Source organism: Symsagittifera roscoffensis, chromosome 6 (assembly GCF_963678635.1).
Source record: "Symsagittifera roscoffensis chromosome 6, txSymRosc1.1, whole genome shotgun sequence".
Lineage (NCBI taxonomy): Eukaryota > Metazoa > Xenacoelomorpha > Acoela > Convolutidae > Symsagittifera > Symsagittifera roscoffensis.
Genome location: NC_087067.1, coordinates 38,270,073 through 38,297,879, shown reverse-complemented (window position 1 = coordinate 38,297,879; position 27,807 = coordinate 38,270,073). Strand labels below are relative to the sequence as shown.

Genomic DNA, 27,807 nt, shown 5'->3' with positions numbered 1-27,807 from the left:
TTGATAAATTTTCCTGAGTGAGAAAATAAAATATTGCAAATCAGTGAAGCAAAGTTTCTAGATTTTCTATCAAAGTTCTATTAACTCTATGAGAAAATAGGTTGCCAATTATGTTTTATTTAAAGAGAAAATTTGGGTTCCAAAATTAACGAATTAATTATTTGAACCAATTATCCACCTCTTATTCATAGACATTTTACCCAGTCTAATTTAGTTTTTAAGGAAATCGCATGGAGCGAGTGTAACCATCGGATTTTGCAGGCTCAAGATGGAGGTACCAACTGTTTCAGGATTGAATTAATATCAAATGATATGTCAGTGTTTTTAAATGACTATTTACAAAATTTTGTGTTCATCATTAACATAGCATTAAAATTCTTTAACAGTTCGGCCATGACATAAATTGCCATCTAAGTTAGATTTGCTCTGTACAATTTTGGTTATTTGACTCTATATACGAGTATGTCAATTAGATCACGAGAGGACGAGATGACTAAATTTTAATGTAATAATTGGTTGGATAAAGAAATAATCTGTATGGCTTTAGGTTATATCAAGTTTTTCTTGTGCTTGCCTCTTGCTTTGAACGCTGTCGCGCAACAGCGTAGAATGACACCGGTGTTATACCTTTCTCTTCAGAACAAAAATCCACAAACAATTCTTCCACTCGTTTTTTTTTGCTCAACCGTTGCGCAGTTTGCGGATAGAAATACACTGTTTTCGTTGATTTTTTTCGGAGTCATTTTATCCCAGTCCCAATCCAGATTTTTGGCCATTTCAGTCTGGCTATTTTGATCTTTGGAATATAGCCACACATAGTTCATCGGGTTATCCTGTCCTTTCATGCCAAAATCCAGAACAGTCCTGTAAAACTGGATATCTAGTTCGTCTTTTCTCAGAATTTGATCGCCCTGTAAATTCATTGACTTGAGCTCCAAGTACGAATTGAATTTCTTTTTCAGGTCTTGTAGATATGATTTATTATAGCTGCTTAACTCGTCCACATTCGCTTCACAGACTATTTTTCCAATGTCTCGCAGCTGAATTTGAAGCAAAATTCTTTTGCAGTCCTCAGCTTTAGAATGATTGAACAAGTTGATAGCCTGAAGTAAACCGTCTGTCATATTCACGAAGGTATACGGATCCTTGTGGGCTTCTAAAATTGGCAGTGAAACATCTGGATACACACTTGAAGGAACTTTTAGAAATTCATTGGCAGTTCTGAAGAGTTCTATGTACAGTCTTTCTATTGGTTTAATGACCCTATGCTGGTACACCTTTTTGTGTAATCTTTTCCGTTGTTCGAACATCTGTAATACGTTGTCGAATTCACGTTGCGGCCAAGCTATGTGAGTTTTATTATCACTGTCAGTAACAACCTTGCAGAGCTTCAGGAGTCTTTTGGACTCGAAACTGGTGTTGATTCCCACATGGTGACTGTCGCGACATATGTAATCCCACTTATCAACGTCTATTCCGGTTTTCTTGTTCGATACGATTTCGTAGAAAAAATTTTTCTTATCATCTTTACTTCGTTCTGAGATCCGTGTTTTTTCTTCTGAATCAATTAACTCTTTAATAAATTCCAAATCATCTTCGTTCAGGTCTAGCTCTTTTCGAATGGTAGAACCCTCTTTCAACATCATTTCGATAAATTTTATTGTCATTTCTTCATGAACAAATTCTTTTATTTCGTGTTTGGTGCTGTTTTCGTTGAGTATTTCGGGTGTCATTTCTTCATGAACAAATTCTTTTATTTCGTGTTTGGTGCTGTTTTCGTTGAGTATTTCGGGTTTGGTGCTGTTTTCGTTGAGTATTTCTATGTGCGCCTTAATAAGAATTTCCCAAAAATGAGAAAACGGCCCATGGCCTAAGTCATGCAGCAAAGCAGCCATTTTAACACAAAGTAAGTCTTTGTCATTTGATAAAATGTCTACAATGCTGCAGGCATCAGTAGAATCTGGATCATGATTTTCGATCGGAGATTCCCGCTCGTTACTCTGTACTTCAATCCCAATAGGACTTTCGACCTTGATCAAACGTTCCCGCTCATCCGTTATACTTTCGTTTTCAATCGCAATAGTTTCGTCAGTTTCCGTTCGTTTAACTTGTTCATTCTCTTTCGCAACTTTCAGCAGGCTCTCTAACAATTCGCCAGCAAGATGACAAGTCCCGATCGAATGCTCGAATCTCGTGTGTGAGGCTCCTGGGTAAACACTGTAAGCAACTCCGAGTTGTCTCAAATAGTGCAGACGTTGGAACTGAACAGTATCTATGAGTTTTACCAATTTTAAATCCAAGCCTATTGGCCCATAGATCGGATCGTTGAACGTCTTAAATGGCATGCCGATAAAAACGAGAGTGATATGGTGAAGTTTTTATCTCAATCTGAATAACAGCAAAAGATTTTATGTTATCGTTGCAGCAGTAAGTTGTTGGTGACAGCGTAAAAGTCTAGTAAAGTTCAGCAGTAACCACTAGTAACAACAAAAAGTATCTGTTGTGGTTCCAGCAGTAAACCGATTGTAACAGCAAAAAAAACTTTATTAGAGCTCCAGCAGCAAAACATTTGTTATTGTTTCATCAGTAAGCTGCTTGTAACAGCAACAGAACATATGTTATATTTTTTGCAGTGCATTCGTAACAGCAAAAAATTGACCTGTCAATGAATAGAAAGGTCTAAGAAAAGAAAGGGTCTATGAGGAGAAAAACAGAATTAAATTTTGAATAAAGCGGGCTTATAGATTTTTAAAAAGAGTATTGTAATCTTCAATAATAATAAATGAAAAAAAGTATAACTAAGCAATACACAAAAAATTATTTGAGTATTATTCATTTTTTTCGTTGTTAGTATTGACGATTGTACTGTTTGTTTCAGCAATAAGTTTATAAAAATCAATATTTTTTGTTTCTCTGCTCTTAGACCATTCTGCATAGCAGTTAAACTATCAGTTGTAGCAGTTAAAATATCGGTTAAACTAATCAACAAAATCAGAAGAACTTTCAACTCGTTAGTAATACATGTTGGGGTAAATGAACGCAAAAGTCGTTCTTTTCAAGTTAGAAAAAAACTGCTTCGATTAGTTTCATGCAATTTGATGAATTAGTTATCGCAAGCACGGATTTTTTCTCCGAAAAACTAAACCCACCTAAGCGGCGCAAGCGAGCAGACAGTAACTCCTAAAATAAAATAAAATAAAAAAATTTCAAGCTGTATGCCAACTTGAGAAATGCGAGTATCCAAGTTAACGATCTGGTACCGAAAATGATTGATGTGGTTGTTCACAAGGTCCGGCTCAGTAGAAGACTTTTGAAAGTCTTTGAAAAAGAAGTTTTACAAGGAACACGGCAAACATTTTTTTTGCGGAAAAAATATTGAATTCAATTAGAAAAACTAAAAGCCAAGTGAACGCTAAATGAAGTTCCCAAAACTAATTTTCTTGGAGTAAACGTTCTTCAGTACTCAATGAATTTTTTATCCATCCGGTGGAACTTGCACGAAAATTCAAAAAATTTCCAACCAGTTTTCTTCGACACTTGAAAATTTATTTTGGCATTTTCTTGTCTTTTAAATCCAGACTAGAGGGGTTTAATCGATGATTATGTTTAAATTGATTCGACCCATTCCAATAATTATGTATGATAATTGATTTTGTATTTGCCTTTAGACAGACCTGATTACAAAGATCTACCCTATTTTTAATGGTCGGAACACTTAATGAGTAGATAAGTAGTCTTTGACAAAAAAAAACAAAGAATCAACACGATTGTGGCTGCACCAAGCAGAACAGACAGGCGACACTCAACTCGCCGCGTCATGCAACTTTAATAGCAAATAACTACATCGGTATCATACAAGTTGTCTCAATATTAAACTTCACTAAAATTTAAATGAAGTGTAAAAAACTTTATCTACGTTCACTGATATTCCAACAGAGCTAAAAATGAGGTTCCTCATAGGAAGATATTTGTCATCTAGTCCAAACCAAACGGTTCAATTTAGAATAAAAAAACTGCGCTTGGATAACGTTTCTTAAACAAAATAACATTTCCTACGAAACCAGAAGACTTCAATATCAAACATTTGAGCTGCCGATTTACAAATTCAATTTTTTTGGATTATTTTTGATTAAATTACAACAAATTCAAATTATTGTCATACTATTTCTCTTCTCGAAGTTTTCGGTTAAAAAAATATATGCCATAAAATGCATCATGATCAAATGTGCATATACGGGCATCGTGATCAAATATAAGCATACGAAAGCCCAATGTGATCTGACTTGTTCATTTTTGCCTAAGCTTTTGCAAAAATCAAAAGAAAGAACAAATCATGAAGTAACGTTCTGCCGCTGAAGAACTACACAAGAGGTCATTTTGTTCAGTGGAGAAATTACATGGAATGCTCTACCTACTGTTATGCGTGATATAAAGAACACGTACAAAAATGGAACAAGCTGTGAAGACCTAATTATTCTTCCTATCACTTTTATCATTGAGTGAACGTTTCCGATATGAATTGGTGCTCAAACTTAAATCCTCTTTATCATATTTTGTAAAAGTTGCAGAAATTAAGCCTATTGGTAAATCTGTCGAAACCTTTTACCCAGTAAAGCAATTTGCAATTTTTTCAAACCTGTTTAAATTGATTTGACGTATAGCGAAAATTTGACAAGTAGGGAGACAAAAACTTGCGACACATAGGCGAAGGTGCGTTTTGCAAATAAAAAGTGAATAAAAATTAGAGCTAATAAAAAAGTCTAGGAAATACAATTGCCGAATGGTAAATTGTTTAGTGTCTTTGATAAAAGGTAAATACTACTCATTAAGAAAAAACCTTAAAAGATTAATTTTACTTTTTTCAATATGAAACTTTTGCTATGTGTTGGATCCGACTGTCCTACCTGATTAGGAGTCTCGCGTCCTCGCAATTGCGCTAAAGTGTTTTGACAATAGGCAAATACTACCCGTCAAAGCAGCAAAAAACACATGCTGTCAAACTAACAAAATTTTCACATGCTGTCAAACTAGCAGTAAATGTGCCTTTAAACTGACAAAACTATGCAGCATAAAAGTCACTGAATAGACTCCATTATTTTTAGGATCTCTTGTGTAAATACCACGACTAATCAGTAGGTGCTTTACTCAACTGGTTGATGGTAAAAATCACCGTATCAGATTTAAAATAGTCTATTCGCAGTGAAAACAGAACATTTTACTGCATCAACAGCAAAAAAACTTTCCAAAAAAAAAATCTTCAAACAAGGTTAGATAAGTACGAAATTCGAACTCGACTAATCTCGACTATGGCATTTTTGTTTTAATCATGAATCCCTTTTGCCTGAATGTGTGACTATGTTCAAACTGACAGTTAGATACGTGCGAATGAACAACTCGAAATAACAATTATGAATATGAAAAACAGTGATAAATTAAAAATTTTGCAGTATCGGAGCATGGAAATGAATCATAATGTTGATCATGTTGTCCAACGTTATTTCAGTTTTTGACTATGCTTTCTTTCAGCATTCTAAAACTGAAAGCGTTAAATCAGCTTATAATGGTTATTGAGGAGCCACTGAGCTGTCAATCTCTGGAAAGAAGCTAAAATATTGAGCATTAAATAAACAATTTTTACGCCACCATCGACCTGAATTATCTTTTTAAGTTCTTATCAAACTTTCATCCGTCAAATGACAGAAAACGACAAATAAGCCGATTAAGTATAAGTCGAAACCATAAGGCCGGAAAAAGCGCTTAAGCAAAAGAGAGGTAAATATACAGTCAGGGCTATTAAATTTACAATTTACTGGTGTAAATTATTAACACAGGCAACTACAACAAAACTGTCTTACAGCGCGAGAAAATTCCGTGATAAGGCAAAATAGCCAACAAAACATGAGTTAGCATACAAACGAAAGAAACATTTGGAAGAAAAACTGTTTTCTACGTCAATTTCAATCTGAGTTTTTCTGTGGAAAAATAAAAAACCAACAGACATTTAAAAAAACCGTCAATGAACGCGATTGACTCACTGACTTAATTTTTTTTTTGAAAAAATCTTTACACTCTTTTTTTGAAAAAATATCAAAAGCCTGAAAGCTCTTCGAGCTTCTAGGACAATTCATGATTGAAACTTTTTGATAAAACTAACCCAATTTGGGCAAACTGGATCAAAAGGTCAACTTTTTGTCCCGCGAAAAAATGTGAAAATGAAAAACTTCTTTTGCAAAAAGTAGTCAATCACAATTTTCGTGGCCATCAAAATTTTGCAATTCCAAAAGAAAATTTGTCTTCATCCAAAAATGTGAACAACACATAAAAAGAAGCCAAAATCAAACAGGCAAAAATCAAAAATGAGCCTGAACAAAAATGAAGATTTTTCCTTAGATAAAAAATCATAATAATCTTGATTTATTTAAAAGTCTGAACTACGTTCATCGTTATTTGAAAACTAGACTTGGAGCTACACGCTTTTAAATTTTATCATATGTTTTTGTTTATTTGTGGCTAATCATAGCCTTTGTGTATTCGAATAACTTTTCCTTCATACTTCATACGAGAAATTTTCGGCTCACATAAGAGAAATTTTGAGAAATATTTTTAAAAAGAAGTTTTACAAGGAACAAGGCAAACATTTTTTTGCGGAAAAAAAATATTGAATTTAATTAGAAAAACTAAAAGCCAAGTGAAATCTAAATGAAGTTACCAAAACTAATTTTCTAATTAATTAATGAAATTTTTATCCATTCGGTGAAACTTGCACTAAAATTCAAAAAATTTCCAACCAGTTTTCTTCGACACTTGAAAATTTATTTTGGCATTTTCTTGTCTTTTAAATCCAGACTAGAGGGGGTTTAATCGATGATTAAGTATTAAATTGATTCGACCCATTCCAATAATTATGTATGATATTTGATTTTGTATTTGCCTTTAGACAGACCTGATTACAAAGATCTACCCTATTTTTAATGGTCGGAACACTTAATGAGTAGATAAGTAGTCTTTGACAAAAAAAAACAAAGAATCAACACGATTGTGGCTGCACCAAGCAGAACAGACAGGCGACACTCAACTCGCCGCGTCAAGCAACTTTAATAGCAAATAACTACATCGGTATCATACAAGTTGTCTCAATATTAAACTTCACTAAAATTTAAATGAAGTGTAAAAAACTTTATCTAGGTTCACTGATATTCCAACAGAGCTAAAAATGAGGTTCCTCATAGGAAGATATTTTTCATCTAGTCCAAACCAAACGGTTCAATTTAGAATAAAAAAACTGCGCTTTGATAACGTTTCTTAAACAAAACAACATTTCCTACGAAACCAGAAGATTTTAACATCAAATATTTGAAGTGTCGAGTTACAAAATTCAATTTTTTTTGGATTACTTTTGAACAAATTACAACAATTTCAAATAATTGTCATACTATTTCTCTTCTCGAAGTTTTCGGTTAAGAAATTTACGCCATAAAATGCATCATGATCAAATGTGCATATACGGGCATCATGATCAAATATAAGTATACGAAAGCCCAATGTGATCTGACTAGTTCATTTTTGCCTTAGCTTTTGCAAAAATCAAAAGGAAGAACAAATCATGAAGTAACGTTCTGCCGCTGAAGAACTACACAAGAGGTCATTTTGTTCAGTTGAGAAACTACAAGGAATGCTCGACCTATTGTTATGCGTGATATAAAGAACAGGTACAAAAATGGAACAAGCTGTCAAGACCTAATTATTCTTCCAATTACTTTTATCATTGAGTGAACGTTTCCGATATGAATGGGTGCTAAGACTTACATCCTCTTTATCATATTTTGTAAAAATTGCAGAAATTAGGCCTATTATAAAATCTGTCGAAACTTTTTACCCGGTAAAGCAGCTTTTTCAAACCTGTTTAAATTGATTTGATGTATCGCGAAAATTTGACAAGTAGGGAGACAAAAACTGGCGACACATAGGCGAAGCTGCGTTTTGCAAATAAAAAGTGAATGAAAATTAGAGCTTATAAAAAAGTCTAGGAATATAATTGCCGAATGGTAAATTGTTTAGTGTCTTTGATAATAGGTAAATACTACTCATTAAAAAAAAACCTTGATAAAAGTAAAATTAATCTTTTAACATGAAACTTTTGCTATGTGTTGGATCCGACTGCCCTACTTGATTCGGACTCTCGCGTCCTCGCAATTGCGCTAAAACGTTTTTGACAACAGGCAAGTACTACCCGTTGAAGCAGCAAAAAACACATGCTGTCAAACCAACAAAATTTTTCACATGCTGTCAAACTAGCAGTAAATGTGCCTTTAAACTGACAAAAATATGCAGCATAAAAGTCACTGAATGGACTCCATTAATTTTAGGATCGCATGTGTAAATACCACGACTAATCAGTAGGTGCTTTACTCAACTGGTTGATGGCAAAAATCACCGTATCAGATTTAAAATTGTATATTCGCAATGAAAACAGAACTTTTACTGCATCAACACAAAAAAACCTTCCAAAAAATAAAGAACAAAAATCTTTAAACAAAGTTAGACAAGTACGAAATTCGAACTCGACTAATCTCAACTATGGCATTTTTGCTTTAATCATGAATCCTTTTTGCCTGAATGTGTGACTATGTTCAAACTGACAGTTAGATACGTGCGAATGAATAACTCGAAATAACAACTCGAAATAACAATTATGAATATGAAAAACGGTGATAAATTAAAAACTTTGCAGTATCGGAGCGTGGAAAATAATCAAAACGAATCATAAAGTTGATCAATTTGTCAAACGTTATTTGAGTTTTTGACTATGCATTCTTTCAGCATTCTAAAACTGAAAGCGTTAAATCAGCTTATAGTATTTATTGAGGGGCCACTGAGCTGTCAATCTCTGGAAAGAAGCTAAAAAAATTGAGCATTGAATGAACAAATTTTACGCCACCATCGACTTGAATTATCTTTTAGGTTATTATCAAACCTTCATCCTTCAAATGACAGAAAACGACAAATGAGCCGATTAAATATAAGTCAAAACCATAAGGCCGGAAAAAGCGCTTAACCAAAAGAGAGGTAACTATACAGTCAGGGCTATTAAATTTACAAGTTACTGGAGTAAATCATTAACACAGGCAACTACAATGAAACTGGCTTACAGCGCGAGAAAGTTCCGTGATAAGGCAAAATAGCCAACAAAACTTGAGTTAGCATACAAACAAAAGAAACATTTGGAAGAAAAACTGTTTTCTACGTCAATTTTAATCTTAGTTTTGCAGTGGAAAAATAAAAAACCAACAAACAGTTTTAAAAAGAGTCAATGAAAGCGATTGACTCACAGACTTAATTTTTTTTTTGAAAAAATCTTTACACTCAATTTTGAAAAAAAATAAAAAGCCTGAAAGCTCTTCGAGCTTCTAAGACAATTTAAGATTGAAACTTTTTGATAAAACTAAGCCAATTTGGGAAAACTGGATCAAAAAGTCAACTTTTTGCCCGCGAAAAAATGTGAAAAAGAAAATTTTCGATTGCAAAAAGATGTCAATCACAATTTTTGAGGTCATCAAAATTTTGCAATTCCAAAAGAAAATTTGTCTTCATCCAAAAATGTGAACAACACATAAAAAGAAGCCAAAATTGAACAGACAAAAATCAAAAATGAGCCTGAACAAAAATGAAGATTTTTCCTAGATAAAAATTCATAATAATCTTGATTTAGTTAAAAGTCTGAACTACGTTCATCGTTATTTGAAAACTAAACTTGGAGCTACACGCTGTTAAATTTCATCCAATGTTTTTGTTTATTTGTGGCTAATCATAACTTTTGTGTTCTCGAATAACTTTTCCCACATAAGAAAAATTTTGGGCTCACAAAATAACTAATTACTCTATTGGAACGTAGATGAACAACAACAACACTATTAATGCAATTAACCCAAATTTTTTTTTTGTTCTTCCCTCCTGCTTTGAACAATGCCTCTCGACATCAAAAGTTAATAATGGTTTTAACCAAACTCTTCAGAAAAAAAAATATCCAAAATTTGTTTCAATCGTGATTATTTGTTCATAAGTTGCGCACTTTGCGGACGGAAGATACTGTTTTTGTCAAATTTTTTTTGGTCATTTCATTTTGACTTTTTTGATCCTGGGAATATAACCAAACAAATATCGTTAAATTGCCCGGCCCCTACAAACCAAAATGCACAATATACTGTAGAACTGGACAATTTTAGTCGATTTGCAAACTTTTACCAGGCTTTAATTTCACTGACTTGCGCTGCATCTAAGAGAAGGGAGCTTCAGCCTTATGATGATTCAAAAATTTAGATCCATAATTGAATTCATCGGCAGTTCTGAAAATTTCTAAGCAGTCTAATATATTGGTTTAATGCTGGTACACTTTTTTTGTAATTGATCTTATTCATCCTTTTGTATTCCTCTTTGATTATCAACGTCTATGCCAATGTGTATTCCAATTTGATTAGAAAACCTTATCAAATCTGAATATAGAATTTTTTTGGGTTAACAACAGAATCACGTGAGTCATTTTACCTTTGGTTTAAAGGAATTCAAAAGTCAGACATCATTTTGCGCTTTGGTCGTAGAATTAAGGCACAAGCCTATATAGCACCAGCGTATTTAGGGGGAAGAGGCGGACGCCCTTCCCCCTTCACGGATTCGACCCCCCGCTGACACAATGGGTCACCCTTTGTACTATTTAGAGATATCCATTTTTGGCTGACTGAACCTAAAATTTTTCGAAAGGCGCCTTCGGCGCCAATAAATACTAATTTTGAGGGGGAGCGCCCCAAAAAAACGCAATTTTTTTGGTCAACATTTTCCAGAATGTGCCTAAAAACGCTTTTTTTGGCTTTTTTTTTCAAAAATTTGCCTTCGGCGCAAAGTCTGGTCTAATTAAGGTTTTAAAAGTGGTTTGGGAGACCTCAAAAAAATCAATTTGGTCGACCTAGAAAAAGCACCCTGAAAATGCACACTCCCCCACATCGAGAAACTCCTGGATCCGCGCCCAGGGGGTACAACGGGTAACCCCGATGACACTCATGTACTCATGTACTAACCTATGATTTAAAAAAGGAATAGGACTTCCTATTTGTTAAGATGTTTCAGGGTTTCCGATGGTAAGTTTCAGATGGTAACTCTCGATATTTTTGGCACCCGAATTTGCCAGTAAACCAATGTTTGAAATCCTATAAAACAATTTATAACATCCCTTGTATTAGGATAGGGTATAAAATCTTTAATGTAAAAACATACAAATTTTCGGTATCAAGGTAAGAGAATCGATTTTTTTAAATTGTTTTTGTACAATATACTCTACCTTTTGAAAAAAATAACGGCAACAGATTTTTCCATGTATTAAGATAAGAATGAGAAGATGAGAAGATACGTTATAGAAACAGTAGGGTCTTGAGATAAATTTTTTCAAAACTATGGTACAAAAAGTAAGAAATTCGAGTTTTTGCGCGGTTACCATAAGTTTAAAATTAAAAAATCAAAAAATCTGTTTTTTTTTTCGAAATTGTTTAATTTGTTTCTAATCCAAACATACAAATCATTGAAATGATAACTGTAGGGTTTAAAACTCAACCAAAACTGTTTTATAATTGTTATTATGGTAAAACAGTGACACATGGTTTTCGCGAAAAAGTAGGTTTTTCTTCATTTGCCCTCAAAATTTTTAAATTACGATAAAATGTGATCTAATTAGGGCTAGGGCGTGTGCCTACATAGTTTTATGACAATCAGCAGCAAAACGTATTTTTGTTGAAACCATGTGAAAGTTGCCATAAAAAGAAAATTTTCATAATATAGTGTTCGGTCCAAAGTTTTCCCCTTCAGGCCTTTTATAAGTAAAAGTAACCAACTTTTTGTCAAAATAAATGTGAACTTATTTAACAAAATTTATTCAAATAATCAATGTAGATTTAAAAAAATCATTTTGACTAATGGAAAAATCTGAACTAAGTTCATCTTTATTTGAAAATTAAACTTGATGTTTGGAGCCGAAGTTATACTCCATTAACTTTCATCGAATGTTTTCGATTGTTCGTTTCTAGTTATATCATTAATATTTCCTAATTTCTTTTTCATCAGAGGAGAAATTATACTCTGTTTAACTTTCATCGAATGTTTTCGTTTGTTTGTTTCCTGTCATATTATTCATGTTTCTTAAATCTTTTTTCATCAGAAGAGAATTTTGGGATCAAAAATAACGAACTATTTTTTGGGAACGTAAATGAACATCAACAACAACATAAATATATCTTAACCAAAAAGATGGTTTTTATTTTTCCCTCCTGCTTTGAGCATTGTCGTAGGACAGCAAAAGTTGATACTGGTCCTAACCAATCTCTTTAGAGTCCAAACTCTCCAATATTTGATCCAATCGTAATAACTTATTCATAAGTTGCGCACTTTGCAGATGGCAAGATACTGTTCTTGTTATTTTTTCTCGGAATTACTTATTCCACAAATCTCCGTACAGACAACTGATAATTTTAGTTTGGTTTTTCTGATCTTTGGAATATAACATAGTTCGTTTGGTTATTTGGCCCCTTTATGCCAAATTCTACAACACACCAAGAACTGGACATTTTAACCTCAGTTGACCTCAGTTTTATGATGATTAAACAATTTGAAAGCTTGATATGTGCAATCAAACTAATAAATATTTATTGATTATAAGCTTCTAGAATCGGCCAGTCCTAATTTAAAGGCACATTCAAAAAATCATTGGTTCTTCTGAATAGATCTAAATTTTTGTCTGACTTCTTTGTCAGCTTGTTTTTTACCGGGTTAGCTGCCGCAGCTTTGAATTTTTCTTAAATTTAGGCATTTTTACTTGAATTGATAATGATATCAGTATATTTCGGTTTCGGGTAAGTAATCAACTTCAAAAAACGCCAATTATTTTTGCTTTTTTATTTTTTTTTCATGTTATTTTTTGAAACTGTTGAATTTTTTTCTTTTTAAAGTCAAGACGTCTTCTGTGCATTGCCCGATTCTTTTTTCCAAAATGTTTGATTACATATTGTAAAATATTGAATGTAATTTTTAAAACTTGCCTCTGAAAACTCATCTACCATTGTTGCTTTCCAATTACTAGGTTTCAATTGTAATGAAAAGATTGGATAAAAACTGAATTTTGACATTAGACTTTGAAATTAAATCTCCAAAGTTCAATTTAAAATTTTGCAATTAGTGCTAGGTTACATACAGCAGAAAACATGAATCTCATTCGGTAGTTCTTTAAATTTTTCCAGCAAATCTACACTTTTCGTGACAAATTGCTATCAACTTTCCACCAAACAATGTCACTTTTTATCCTTGACTATTGTCATATATTTCTTGGCACATGTTTAATTGAGAGAATTCGCGCTAGTTTAGCACTCAAAAATGAAAACCTAAGAACGTGCAACTGGTTAAAATTGAGAACCTCCTAGTGTAATTTTTGGATAAAATGAACAAAACAAAAGCAAAATTATTTTTTTTTCACAGCAGGCTTTTTGTGGGTTTAGCCACTGAACAACAGGTAGAAGTACGCAATTAAACCAATTTCCGCATTTCTGCTTTATCCAAAATACTCCAAAAGAACAATTTTTCAATTTTTACAAGACTTTTTTTCAGAGAAACAATTGAAGTAAAAAAAAATTGGAGTTTTAATTGAATTTTTTTTGGAAATTTCAGCGAAATTAATTTAATAAATTATTCAAAACGTCTATACTTCCACTGAATACTCCAAACGAAATAAATTTGAAGCTAAACAAAGCTAACATACAAATTTCATGGTATCTCTTTGATTCGGTTCATTTTAATTATAAAATCAATGGTTTAACTCGAGATTAATCTATTTAATTCTGATGACATGAATGAAAAAAAAATGAGGCATAGTTGAAACCCATAGTAAAATAGGTCAATTGGAAAACAGTTTTCGAAGAAAAAAATGACCAAAAAAACGAGAAAAAAAATTGAAAAAAAAATTTTGATTTTTCAATTTTTTTATTTCCAAAATTGTGCTAAAAATTCCAACAACTACCTTTTCTTCAGTAACGCTTAGTTTTACTGATGTAATTTTTAAAACTTGCCTCTGAAAACTCATCTAACATTGTTGCTTTTCAATTACTAGGTTTCAATTGTAATGAAAAGATTGGATAAAAACTGAATTTTGACAAATTTCAAAGTTAAATTGCATTAAATTCAATTTTTCTCCAACTTTTTTTATTACAATTAAAACCTAGTAATTAAAACGCAACAATGTTGAATGAGTTTTCAGCCGCAAGTTTCAAAAACCACATTTACAATTTTACCATATGTAGTCAAACATTTTGGAAAACACTTTCTAAAATTCAAAATTGTTTCTACTTTTTCATCTGTACAATTACTGAAAGAGTCTGGCTAAAACAAAAAAAAACACATCTTTTGGGAAAACGTTCACGTTTTTAAACCAATTTTGGGCTCATTGACGAAAACTGAACTTTTACTGCTAACTTCAACTGAAAATATTCACAAATTAAAAACAAGGTCATACAGTTACTGTGTAAGTTGCACAGAATGTTCATATCAATTAAAAAAAAAAAAAATTAAATGTTTTCTCAAATTGGTGTCGTTTTCTTCTGCATGTTGTGCTAAAAAAACTGAATGAAAAAAAATGAGGCATACTTGAAACCCATAGTAAAATAAGTCAATTGGAAACCAGTTTTGGAAGAAAAATGACCAAAAAAACGAGAAAAAAAATTGAAATTTTTTTTTTTGAATTTTCAATTTTTTTTAATTCCAAAATTGTGTTAAAAATTCCAAAAACTACCTTTTCTTCAGTAACACTAAGTTTTCACGGCATACTGTCAACCTGACCAATTAGCTTGATATTAGAACAAAAAAATCAAAAATTTCAAACGGGTTTTTCTGGACACTGAAAATAGTTTTGAAATTTTTTAATGTCGTTCAAATCAAGACTGAAAGGGCTTTAATATGATAGATCACTCAAATCTGTCCAATGATTATTTAGGTTAGCTGATTTTGCGTGGAAAAAAAACTAAAACACCCACGAATCCAAAGTATCTTTCCCATTTTCAAAGGTCGGAAAAATGTAAGAATCTGGGTGGATTTTAAGCGAAACCTTTTCATAACTGACCCTATTAATTTTTTGTTTTTTTTTTAAACTTAGTTTTTCCTGAAATTCAGGGTGAAAATGTATCGTTTCAACGAACAATTTGCAGGCAAACGTGAAATTAGATCTGCAAAGTTCAATTTAAAATTTTGCAATTAGTTCTAGGTTACATACAGCAGAAAACAAGTATCTCATTCGGTAGTTCTTTAAATTTTTCCAGCAAATCTACACTTTTAGTGACAAATTGCTATCAACTTTCCACCAAACAGTGTCATTTTTTATCCTTGACTATTGTCATTTTTTTCTTGGCACATGTTTAATTGAGAGAATTCATGCTAGTTTAAGCACTCAAAAATGAATACCTAAGAACGTGCAACTGGTAAAAATTGAGAATCTCCTAGTGTAATTTTTGGATAAAATGAACAACACAAAAGCAAAATTATCTTATTTTTTTTTCACAGCAGGCTTTTTGTGGGTTTCGCCACTGAACAACAAGCAGAAGTACGCAATTAAATCAATTTCCGCATTTTCCAAAATACTCCAAAAGAACAATTTTTCAACTTTTACAAGACTTTTTGTTCAGAGAAACAACTAGAGTAAAGAACCATTGGAGTTTTGATTGAATTTTTTTGTTGGAAATTTCAGCGAAATTAATTTAATAAATTACTCAAAACGTCTATACTTCCACTGAATACTCCAAACGAAATAAATTTGAAGCTAACCAAAGCAAACATACAAATTTCATGGTATCTCTTTGATTCGGTTCGTTTCAATTATAAAATCAATGGTTTAACTCGAGATTAATCTATTTAATTCTGATGACATTATCAGCTTGTTAAAAAAAACTAGCGAAGTTTTTTTTCTTTGGGAATCCCTTAAATTGTTTTTATAATACATCATCATAATTACGCCTTGAAAACAGATTCCTGCTTCATTTAATAGCTTCCAAAATATTTTTTTTCTGAAAACAATTCAACACTAAGCAGATATTTTACTGGAACAACTATATCAGCACGCCGGTCATTTGGAACATAAGGCAGATTTACTTAAATTTAATTTTTTTGTTGAAGACCTCTAAACTCACTATGACTTAACTTAATTGATTTGCAAAACTTTTTCTCATCTATAAACAAAATTATCAAAGAAATTTCATCAAATACAGGAATGGATAGACATTGAGGCCTGCTGGCCTAGATGACTGAAGCTATTAACGAAGAAAAAAAGTTTATCTGGATTATTTGGGGAACTTGAACAATCAAAACTTTTGCGCAGATTTAGGTTAGAAACTAAAAAAATTTTTGAGCTGGGGCAATGAAATGGAAATGATAGGCGGTTTTGCTTCTCTTTTTTATGCTTGATTCTATTGTGAGCAATAGTTTGTAACCAAAATCCAAACAAAAGTTTTGATTGTTCAAGTTCCACAAGTAATCCATTTAAACTTGAATTTAAATTTTATCATACTCTTCATTTTAGATATTTCTTGGTTTTTGTTCAACCAACCATCCTCCAATTGAATCAGTTTTACAGAAACTGTTCTCAAAAATGAGTTTTGGGTAGATAATTCAAACATTTGAACTTTTGTTAACTAATCCAAATAAAAGTTAGCACTATTAACCTTCTTCGGTCAGAAAAAACTTTCACGGAACAACTAGACGAATCAGATTAAATCAAATTGAACGAAAAGACTTTTGAAAAATTGTTGGTCAAAATAAAACGTTTTTACAAACGGTGGAAACAAAGTTTTCAATAACATAATATAGTATAAGATAATCGGAAATAAAATATCTAACTTCAGAAAAAAACTTTGAACCAGGTTTCTGTATAATTTTGTTTCTACCTTAATTGCTACTTTTGAACCAACTTTCTACCCAGTTTTTTGAAATTGTGAAAAAAAAACAGAAAATCATGTCTTATTGCAAAAACCTCCAAATCGTTGCTTGCAAAACGCGCTACGTCATGAACCTAATCAATTTTACTATAAAAATAGCCCAAATGATTTTTTTTCACATTAGTTTACGACCAAAAATAGAAAAACATATTTCAGAGTAGAATTATTCTGAAAAAATTGTCAATTGTGCTAATTTTTTAATGCATGTGACACTGCTGTTAAAACTTTCTTCATTTGTTTTAGTTGTGAGGTTGCTCAGTGAACAGTTGGCTACTTAGTAGATTTTGAAGAAAACATTGACAGGAAGAAAGACTAGGGTTGAAATAATTCTTCTTGATATGATTAATCAGTTCTTTGCTGCTATAGGTAGTCACTTACAATTTGGACATTTCAAAACTTCAACTTGTATAGAAGTTATTGATGTAATTTGACGTGTGTAACTCTTTTGTTTCTATCAGTGAGTTAAATTGAACTAAGAAAGGACTTGAGACAGTTTAAGAAAAGAAATATTTAAAAAAAAAAGTTTGGTAGAGATTTACACTTGATATCACAGGTCCCAAAATAAAAATGAATTAAACAAAAAACAGAAATACAAATGCCTGAATTTTTAATGAAAAAGAAAATCAGAACTAATTTATTATATTTGCTGTTGCCTATATGAAAACAACCCATCAGATTCGAGTTATTTTTAGTAACGAAGTTGTTCGACATCAACCAATCAGAGCGAAGCTTTTTTATTGAATAAAAAAAAAATTTGTGAAATATTTATTTATTTTGGAAAATGACTATCACTGAACGTTCGATTTTTCTCGGGTTACACTCAATTGTCTTCTCAAATTACTTTCATACTCCCTTAAAAATTTTGATGAACTTTCTGATTGATGAAATAGACGTTAACTATTATTTTTTAACGATGTTTTGATTGTTCAAGTTAAAGTCAAACTTAGTCAATTCTACTCAACAAACAAGTATACTTTTCACCCAATTTTTGATTATCAAAGTTTCAAACTTTCCGCACCGCCTTATCTAACTATAAGAAAATGTTTATTTTTTGTCCTGGAAATTCTCATGTTATTATAAAATTTTTTAAATTTTAGAAAATTGAATTCCGAACTCATGACCAAATTTGGCGAAACTCCGCAGAAAAATTCACTCTTTTTTCAATTCCTCCGCAATTTGCAGAGCTCAAACATTTGTTAGATAAGATTTGGAATAGGAAATTCCGATATTTGTTTTCAGCAACTCCTCAATTTTGAGCTTTCGTTGCAAGTATTTGGAAAAGTTAAGGAAATTGAATGATTGTTTTTGAATCAAATATTTCCTATTGATTAGAGACAAAAAATGGACGTGATTAGGCAGACGTTAGATTTTCTACTCTCGATAAGTTTTATTCTCTCCTCATTCATTTTTGTAATCCTTACCGCAAAAAGTGTTATTATCTTATTTTTGCTTTTTCTTTCAATGCCATATTGAATCCATAAAAAGATGAAATTCGTGAAGGTGTAATAAATTATTCTAATGGAACAAACAAACTTGAATCGTTATTGATTGAAATAAATTTTTCGTATAGGGAATGCTGAAAACTGATTGGGTGGAACTAAATTCCTGTTTAGGAGAATCCTCTCTGATTCATTACCTCCACACAACTGCATTGAAGGTATCGCTAACTCTGAACTTTAAATAATTTATATGTTAGTCAGCTCACGTCAATCACTCATTTTCTCAGCTCACTCCTTCAGTTGAAGAAGTCAAAAAGAAACCAGATATAGTGTTACTAAGCCCTTTTTTGACTGGGACTGAGACTTGGGTTGGAAAAAGTGGAAACTCTAATATGACACTACTCCTGGCTTATGTAAAGAAATTAATGGGCAAAACGCAAAAAAAATCTAAATTTAGCGTGATAGGAAACACGAATTAAGAACACGACCAAAAGAAGTGTCTTTATCTTGTTTTTTGACACATAAAAATTCTAAACTCAAGCTGCAAAAAAAATTGAAGTTTAAGACATTAGTGAACAAAAAACAAACCACACGATACAAATTAGTTTCACTTAATAGCAGACACTTATTTCAATTATGATTACACAGAGGCGAAGCGGAGATTCGCACCACTTGCGATACCCCACGCACACACACACACAAACACACACAATAAAATTTATTCACGCCTCAAATGAAACAATATGCCGCCACTATGCCGATATAATATTGGCCGAAACCTATTAAGCCGAAAAAAAGGAGAACAAAAAAACGAAGCCGAAAAAAATTACGACTAATCAAAAAGTTAACTAGTCCCCCTCACCCTCAAATCACATACACAGCTCGTGAAATGACGGAATATGAGGCGACTGAGCCGATTTAATATAAGCCGAAACCTATCAAGCCGAAAAAAGGGAAAAACATAAAACAAGAAAAAATCAAAAAATTTTAAAGAGTAATAAGAAGTTATTATGTCCCCCTCCCCCTCAAAACACAGACATGCACACAAAAACTTTTTTCGACCATCGAAAGGCGCAATATGTGACCATTACACTTAATAGCAGACACATATTCCAATTATGATTACACAGAGGCGAAGCGGAGCTTCGCACCACTTGCGATAGTCACGCCCACACGCACAAACACACCATAAAGACACACACACACACAAACATCTCACAGCATTGCAAGCTAGCAGACAGAAAATGAAATAAAAGTCACTAAGTCAAAAACAATTAGATTATTTCGAAAAAACCATAGCTACAAAATTTACAAAAAAATTGTCTGGAATGATCTTCAATTCAGAAACACAACAACTGGCGTTTAACACTACTTTTTTAAAAAACTATCAGTAGTAACAGTAGACCGATAGAACTTAAAATTGCACGTGTAAGAAGCCTAGTGATTCAAGTGATTTTGTTTAACAAGTTGTTAAACCGAAAAAAGGTCTATAATCCAGTTTGATAACGCTTGCTTATTGCAAGCGTAAAAAAAGTTGAAAACCTCAAACTCTTGTGTTATTTTGCAATAAACTTACTCATACAGAGACGAAGCGAGAACACGACAAAAAGCAGCTCTATGAAGTGTAATAAAAAAGAAATAAGCCTCGAAGAAGTAAAAATTCTGCTACGTGTCGGATTCGATACTGAGACCTAGAGACTTTGAGTCTCACACACTAAGCACTAAGCCACGGACGCTTAGCAAATCACAAACACATACTAGTAACAAATAAATCAGAGAACAGATGCTATGACATTTCAAATGCTACAGATTGTGATTATAGAAAAAGTGCCACCAAATGAACATTTTAAGTGAACAATTTTATTTGCAAGTTAGTTTAGAAAAAAAGAAGGTTCGTACTAACACACTAACGCTCGCAAGCTGGCTAGTGCAATACTAGAAACTGGAATAAAACAATTTAAAATCGACCTGTCAACTTCAATTTTTTGGCCGTTTTTGTTGTAGTACTACTTCCAACTATATCGACTCATTCATTAGACGTTGCTAATATTCCACACTTGGATTCAATTTAACCCAGAAAATAATCAATAAACAATCCAATCCGGGCATATTTGCAGTTTTCTTTTGCTACATAAAAACGGTCGAAACAACTTGTTCTCTTCATAGAGCAACTAGAAATTTTTATTCAGTCTTTGGATTGTGATCGGCTTCGTTTTCTATTCTTCTTAGAAACATTTGCAGCTACATTTTTTCGAGCTGAAACAATTTCCGATTTCAATGAAAACATCACAATTAGAATGTTTTTATAATCTTCGTATAGTTCTTGAATATACTAACTTTGTCTGCTTTTGATCGGAACATACGCTCCCTTCGAGTGCGTTAAAGAGAACACTCCGCTTTGCTCCAGGGCAAGATCTACAAAATTTTGGGCGATTATTAACTATCATACTGAACTAGTCAAAAATTTTTTATGAAGTACTCTATCGAAAATCAGCAATAGTGAGAAAGCATAACTCAAGTTTAATATGAAAAAGGAACTTTCTTGCTTGGTAAATTAATAATAAGCCTCACCTTTGGAGCTTGTGACATTTGAAATTGAAGTAAGCTTTTCAATAATTGTCTCGGTCAAACTCTGCTTAGTGAAGTTATCAGTCCACATTTTGCGACCACTTTTCAGCAGAAAAACCAACACATCTAGAAAAACATGCCCGACATCAGCATTTTAGAATTATATCTTAACTCGTATCGTACATTACATGTCATTACAGTACAGTCATTACCTTCATCATGGATCCATTTGACATTGGGAAACCCGGTCTCGTGTAATATCAGAGGCAATTCTAAGAATACAGCTTAGGTATCACCGATTGAAATGGGTTCGAAAATGTTCAGAACCACGACAGGAAAATGTTACCTGAAGCCATCATGTATTGCGGTTTCTCAGGGATTACATCCAAATTTAGGAGATCGGAAACCACCTGCGAAAATACCACAAAATCAACGACAATACTGGTAATCTCCAATTTGTGTAAAACCCGAAAACAATAAAAGATACGAAAATCATCCCAGATAAAATCCCCCCTCAAAAAATATCTAGGCCTTATGAAGGGTTTTATCTGGGATGACTTTGGCTGGACACGGAAATAACAATTCTCAGCTTCAAGCCTACCCTGTTTGTGCCCCCAATTGTTTTTGTTGAACTTACAAACTAAATCATTATTTCAGAATGAATTTTATACAGCCTGGGGGAAAATTGAGAACCGTACTGATTAAGTTTCCGCACTTCAGATTAGAAAGTGTAGAGATAGTCAAAATATGAACTGGTTCAAAGGTAAGTTATCACGAATCATACATACATGTGGCGCTTCCTGTTTGAGTCCGACACTGAACAGGACACTCATCATGTACCTGACTTGGTGGTAGAGAAATCCCTCGGCCTTCACAGTGAAACAACACTTGGTCAGCGAGTCATTTTCACTGTTCCTATAAGCAAATAACCATTCAGTAAAAAATCCTCCAGCCATCATTTCTATGGGGAAAAAAATCGAATGATCCAGCTCGGGAAAACACCCAAATTGCATGTAGGTTCTTACACACGTCGAACAACAGAGTTTCACCTTAACTAGCAGGGCCCCCTTGCAGCTAAAGCTGGCTAGAGGGTTGGATGGCTGAATGGATCGATGGATGGCTAGCCATTCAGTAAACAATTCTCTAGCCATCATTTCTATGGAAAAAAAATCGAATGGCCCAGCTCGGTAAAAGACCCAAATTTCATGCAGGTTCTTACACACGGCGAACAACGGCGTTTCACCTTAACTAGCAGGCCCAATGCAGCTAAAGCTGCCCTGAAAAATAGCACGTTAATATTTAGTAAAATCAAGGATCAATGACGTTACTGTTGTATGGTGGATAGCGGGATGAAGGGTTGAGTGAAACGATGAATCAGCAGGTCGATGGATCACTGGTGGGATGCATGGATGGGTAGATGGATTCATGGCTTAATGGATGGCCCATGACGGATGGATGGCTAGATGAATGGATGACTAGTTCGATGATTGATGAATAGCTGAATGGATGACTGGCTGAACGTCTGGGCGGAGTGGCGTATGGGTTGCCGGATAATTGATGGCTGGCTGAGATAGGTGGACCGCTAGATGAGTAGATGGCTGGATGAGTGGAGGGCTAGATTTATAGATGGATGGCTGGTTGACTTGTTAGATGAAAGGAAGATGGATGTCTGAAAGGCTACATCGATGGTTGGATGGACCCTAAGGAAGGATAGCTAGATGGGCGGCTGGCTAGAGGGCTGGACGACTGAATGGATCAATGGATGGCTAGCTGGATCTGGGACGTCTCACACTATCCAAATAGTCGTTTGGGAGATCTGCACCCCATGAGAGTAACTCAACACCACCCCGCCATAAGGTCAAGATTTAAAAAAAATTGAGAACGTTTTTTCAAATGTAAGTTTTTTTGGCGGAAGGGCTAGATCAATGGATGGCCAGATTAACGGGATTTATGGATGGATGGACGGAGAGATGGAGGGTGGGAAGGACCGATGTCTTAATAAATGGATGGTTGGATGAACCACTCGATGGCTAGTTTTTTAATAGATGGCCGGTTGGCAGAATGCATGGAAGCAAGGAGATGAGCTAGACGCGTGGAGGGGACAATAAATGCATGAAACACCAGCTACATGAACGAATGGATGGCTGGCTAGTTGGATGGATGGCTAGTTGGAGTAAGGGATAGTTTGTGTGGGCGGAAATGATGGATAGCTGCTTTGATGGATGGATAACTAGTGCGATGGATGCCTGATTCGATGGATGATTGATTGATTGGATGGCTAGATAAACGGGTCGAGGGAAAGATGGCTGGTTGAATGGATGGATGACTTCAGGGATGGATGCATAGCTGGTTATTTGCGTATATGAATGGGTAGGTGCAAAAAAGGCGGAATGGATGGAGGGCTAAATGAAATGATGAATAGATGGATGGCCTAATAGACAGATGATTGAACAAAGGAATGGTTAGAGGAATGGACAACTGGTTGATTATCGGACTGAAATGGTTGCTTGATGAATGTATAGGTGTTTGCATGGCAGAATGGATAGCTTTTTCGATGAATGGAATGGCAGGATAGTTGGACGCCGGCTTCAAGTGGTGAATATGATTGCCCGACTCTCCAGGTAGTAAATGATGTCAAGCCCCCGCCCCTCCCATGGGTCGGGTGAAGCTCAAAAATCTCCAGGTTTTCGGTTACGGAGCGTCTGAAGTCGACCACGCTGCTCCGTCAGCTAATACTCATCTTACTCTTTCGCTCTGGCATTAATCCAAACCCTGGTCACCAAAATTGTTCCCGCTTGCAACCAAAACATACACCGTAACCAAGCAAGTCTCTGGTGTCACATATGTAGCTGGATACATTTTAAATGCAGCGGTTTCAAGATTTTAAGAAGACCAACACCGCAATTTTTACTGCCCCCTCGTACGTTTTTTCTACTTCTCCCCGAAACCAAAGCCACTTGTTATCTACCGGTAAAAATTTCCCCCAACCACACAATATCGAACCTTTTGCCTAAACCGGCCCACCACTCCCAGAACCCAATACTGACTAATCCCACAAACTCCTCGACAATTTCCGTAACCAACACCCAACTGACAAAAGGAACCCTTAGAATATCTCAAATTAAATGTAACGGAATATCTGGGAAAACTCCCAAAATCGCAGCTTTTCTAGCCGAGAATCAAGTCTGTATAGCTCTGTTTAAGGAAATCAACTTGAAAAAAAATTGGTAACCCCTCCCTAGGTCCTGTATCCTCACTAATTTGTAAAAAAAAAAAAAAAGAGGGTGGTGGCCTCCTCATTGCTTTCCAGGAATTTTGACAGTACGAAGAACTTACTCTAAACACCGACGGTACGCATGAGGCAAAAGACTAATGAAACTTCGTATCAGTAAATTCTACATACCCCACAGATCTAGTTGTCCTTCCTAGTTATACCACATCCCTATCTGATCTTATAATGAGGATCTGATACTGGGGGGACGCCGATGCCCATTTTCCTTTTGGTATTCTTATACCGAAGGAGATTCACGTGGTGGAGTAATCTGATGAAGTGACTCAATCCACTTTTGCACCATTAGAATGACGACACCCAAACAAGATTCTGATGCACCACATTCCTCACCTGAAGTTTCTCTTGCATCGCAATGAGTTTAGTTTCTGCATCCTGGGCTCCAATAAACCCTTAGGCTCCGACCACCTCCCCACCGATAACTACATACACTTTTCTCCGAAAAAGACATACATAAACGTCCTCATGGATGATTCGCGGCAATTTACCGAGGAGATTGAGGCGAGTTTCTTTATTTTGGGGATTCGCTCTTCAATTGTGGCTGGGGAGAATTTCTGCAGGGATATGGTGCTCACATCTCCGCCGGGCGTCACCGCCACTACATCACGTCACTTCTCCGGGGCCAGCTTCTCTTACCATTGAAAGAGACCGCGGCAGTCAAAACAACCAGACCATGGAAACCACACAGCACTCTCGGTACACATCTTCCTAAATTAATTCCCTACTCGTGAACCAGAGAGCAAAAGACAACAGAAATAAGTGGCGTAAATTCCTCCACTTGTGATTACCACTCTGGTGTCCAAAAGTTCTCGAAAAAGATACGCTTCTTGAACGGATCAAGGCCTGTGGTAGGTAGGCACCCCATTAAATTTGTCTATAAACTATAACTGCAAATGCTGATATAGTAAAAACGTTTTAAGCAATTGACAAATTTTAGGAGCCATGCCTCCGAAAATTTACTAAGGAAAACTAAACGCAATCTGACAAATTTTCTCTGTCCGACAGCACATCTTTAACCACACAAACTAAGCAAGCCATTGCTGATAGCAATTTTTCACGAGCACTCAACCCAGATCACCTTTCTAATGTCCACATCAATCCTCTTGCACTTGAAAAGTTGACGTATTTGTTGAATCTTTCGCTGTCTGATAATACTATCCCCTAAATGTGGAAAAACTCCAAGGTTAAACCGCTGCCCAAGACTAAAAAAAAACTATAAAGTTTCCACAACGTACAGGCCTATTTCACTACTGTTCCCACTGTCAAAACTTCAGAGAGGCTCATCTTCCCCTTCATCTTTCCCTTCTTAACAAAGCAACTTCCCAATGCCACACAACAAAACAGGTTCTGCATACTTCACTCCACCACAACCGCACTCTCCGCCCTTAAATTTTTAATTACTAATGGCTTCAACCAAAATCGCCCTCGCTTACGTTTTGTTCTCGCCACACCTTTACCTTTCAAAGGCATTTGATATGGCGTGTCATAGGACACTAGTGGAACTCATTCATGACACACCTCTGCCAAGAGGTACAGTTCGCTGGCTGAGCATTTATTTAAGTGTCCGACAAGCCACCACTAATTTTAAAAATAAATCAATTAACCCTATGTAGAACTGTTCACTGCGGTGTTCCCCAGGGCTCTGTTTTAGCATTGATTTTTAAAAAACTTTTTGAGTCGATGACGGCCCTCGCCCCCCCCCCCGAAAATGCTCGCCTCACTTCATACGATGATGATATCCACCCCTTCGCCCAAAGCCCCGACGTTGAGGCAGCATTGAGCTGCAAAGCTTTTTTATTTACCGTAAGCTAGTATTCGAGTCCTGTAAAAAAAATTAGTTTTCTGCTTTCGTCATACCGCAAATATTTGAACAAAAATTCGACTGTCTTTTTAAACAAAGATTCTCTCCCTCTCCTTAAAGATCCAAAAAATTAAGGAAATTTTACTGACCCGACTATGCTTTGCAGCTCACTACAAGAGATCTGCTCCAAAGGCTCGTCGCAAGATAGGAGTCCTGAAGGCGTTAGCAGGTTCCTGTTGAAGTCAGTTTAAAGAAACCCTGCTTACAAAGCCTTAATTCGTCGTCCTATTTCAGACTATGCTTTCTCGACCAGGGCACACGCCGCCAGCAAAACTTTCATTCGTCACCTACAGATCACCTAAGCCAAGCCCTCTGTCTTATCAGTGGCTCAAGTTTTATGAACTCAACTGCCCATCTGTACAGTGAAGTCGAAATACTGAACTTTCGAGAGCACCTTTCCTAGCTTCTCAGTTTTCACTCTCCACACATCCGTTACATCGCCCAAATCAATTTTAACACCCTTACTCCACAAATCCACGTCAATTTTGATAATCTATTTTTGGTGCTATTAAGATGACACAGACTCCCTTGTAACCGACAAAAATCCGTCTCCAAATCTTAACGACTAAGAAGAAGTTACCATTCTCGTTTTAAATCACCGCAAGTTCCTTAAAAAACTCGTGAAACCATAAAAAAAATATATATCGTATTCAAAATCCTAGCAGAAAAATCATTTGTATTCCGCATCCAAGCATTATCCCTCTGAACAGTCACTTCCCAGAAACACCCGCTCTAACCTTTCCTATTTCGGTCTCGTTAGAGTCGGTTTTTAAACTCTTACCTCGCCCGCTTAGACAACCAAGTTTCCCCATTTTGCCCAAGTGTCAATTGTCACCCCACACTAGTTGCTATATTTAAAACTGTCCCAGAAATCCTCTTTCTTTAAATCCAGCAGACCCAGGGTTGAGACCGGTAGAGCTAGCGAATTTCCTTATGGATAGGTGAATGTTTGGACTGTTAGAGAGATGCATGGACTCTTAGACGGATGGATGGCTAAATTGATAGAGAGTTAGGTGAGTGGATCGATTGCTTGATGGATGGATGAAAAAATCGATGGATTGCTAAAAGGATTAGCCATTTTATGATTAATTCTCCTGATGGCTGGTTGGAGGGGTAATTGGTTCAAGGGATGAATGATTTGACTAGTGGATTGATGGACGGATGGATGTATCGTTGTATGAACGGCTAGATCGATTCATGGCTTGATGAATGGATAGTTGGATTGATGGCTAGCTTCATGAAAGAATGGCCGATTGGATGAATCGTTTGATGGATGGATGTACGGGTGCATGCATCACTGTATGGATGGCTAGATCGATGGATGGCTCGATAGATGAATTATTGGGTTAATGGACACCTGAATGAATCGATGGTGGGATGAATGGACAACCCCCTAGAGGAAGGATAGCCCGAATAATTAGATGCGTGGATCGCTAGAAGGTTGGATGGATCGATGGATGGCTAGTTGGATCTGCGACAACTAAGACTATCCGAATAGTTACGTGTGGAGGTCTGCACCTCCTGACAGTAACTCAACAGCACCCAGCCCTATAGTTAAGAATTTCAAAAGTTGAGAACGTTTTTCCAAATGTAATTTTTTTGCTGAAAGGCAAGATCGATGGGCGGCTAGATGAATGGGTTTTA

The 27,807-nt window shown here is 35.0% G+C and overlaps 2 protein-coding genes across 3 annotated transcripts in view; both read right to left on the bottom strand.

The window, feature by feature from the left end:
* Positions 1-27,807, bottom strand: part of LOC134848472 (splicing factor 1-like) — a 182,939-nt gene that overhangs the window by 85,245 nt on the left and 69,887 nt on the right. The window contains exons 10-15 of one of the 2 annotated variants that reach the window (XM_063865939.1): positions 21,802-21,928; positions 21,360-21,423; positions 21,226-21,285; positions 21,017-21,139; positions 20,783-20,860; positions 20,422-20,701 (exon numbers count right to left, since the gene is read on the bottom strand). The exons of the other annotated variant lie outside the window; for it this stretch is intronic. Of the exons in view, the coding sequence (XP_063722009.1) occupies positions 20,631-20,701; positions 20,783-20,860; positions 21,017-21,139; positions 21,226-21,285; positions 21,360-21,423; positions 21,802-21,928 (523 nt within the window). The 3' untranslated portion in view covers positions 20,422-20,630. Of the gene's footprint in view, positions 1-20,421; positions 20,702-20,782; positions 20,861-21,016; positions 21,140-21,225; positions 21,286-21,359; positions 21,424-21,801; positions 21,929-27,807 lie in introns of those variants that run through there. 2 annotated transcript variants of the gene reach the window in all.
* Positions 281-2,597, bottom strand: LOC134847656 (deoxynucleoside triphosphate triphosphohydrolase SAMHD1-like). Its single transcript, XM_063864809.1, has one exon. The coding sequence runs from the start codon at positions 2,343-2,345 to the stop codon at positions 636-638; it is 1,710 nt and encodes a 569-aa protein (XP_063720879.1). The 5' UTR covers positions 2,346-2,597; the 3' UTR covers positions 281-635.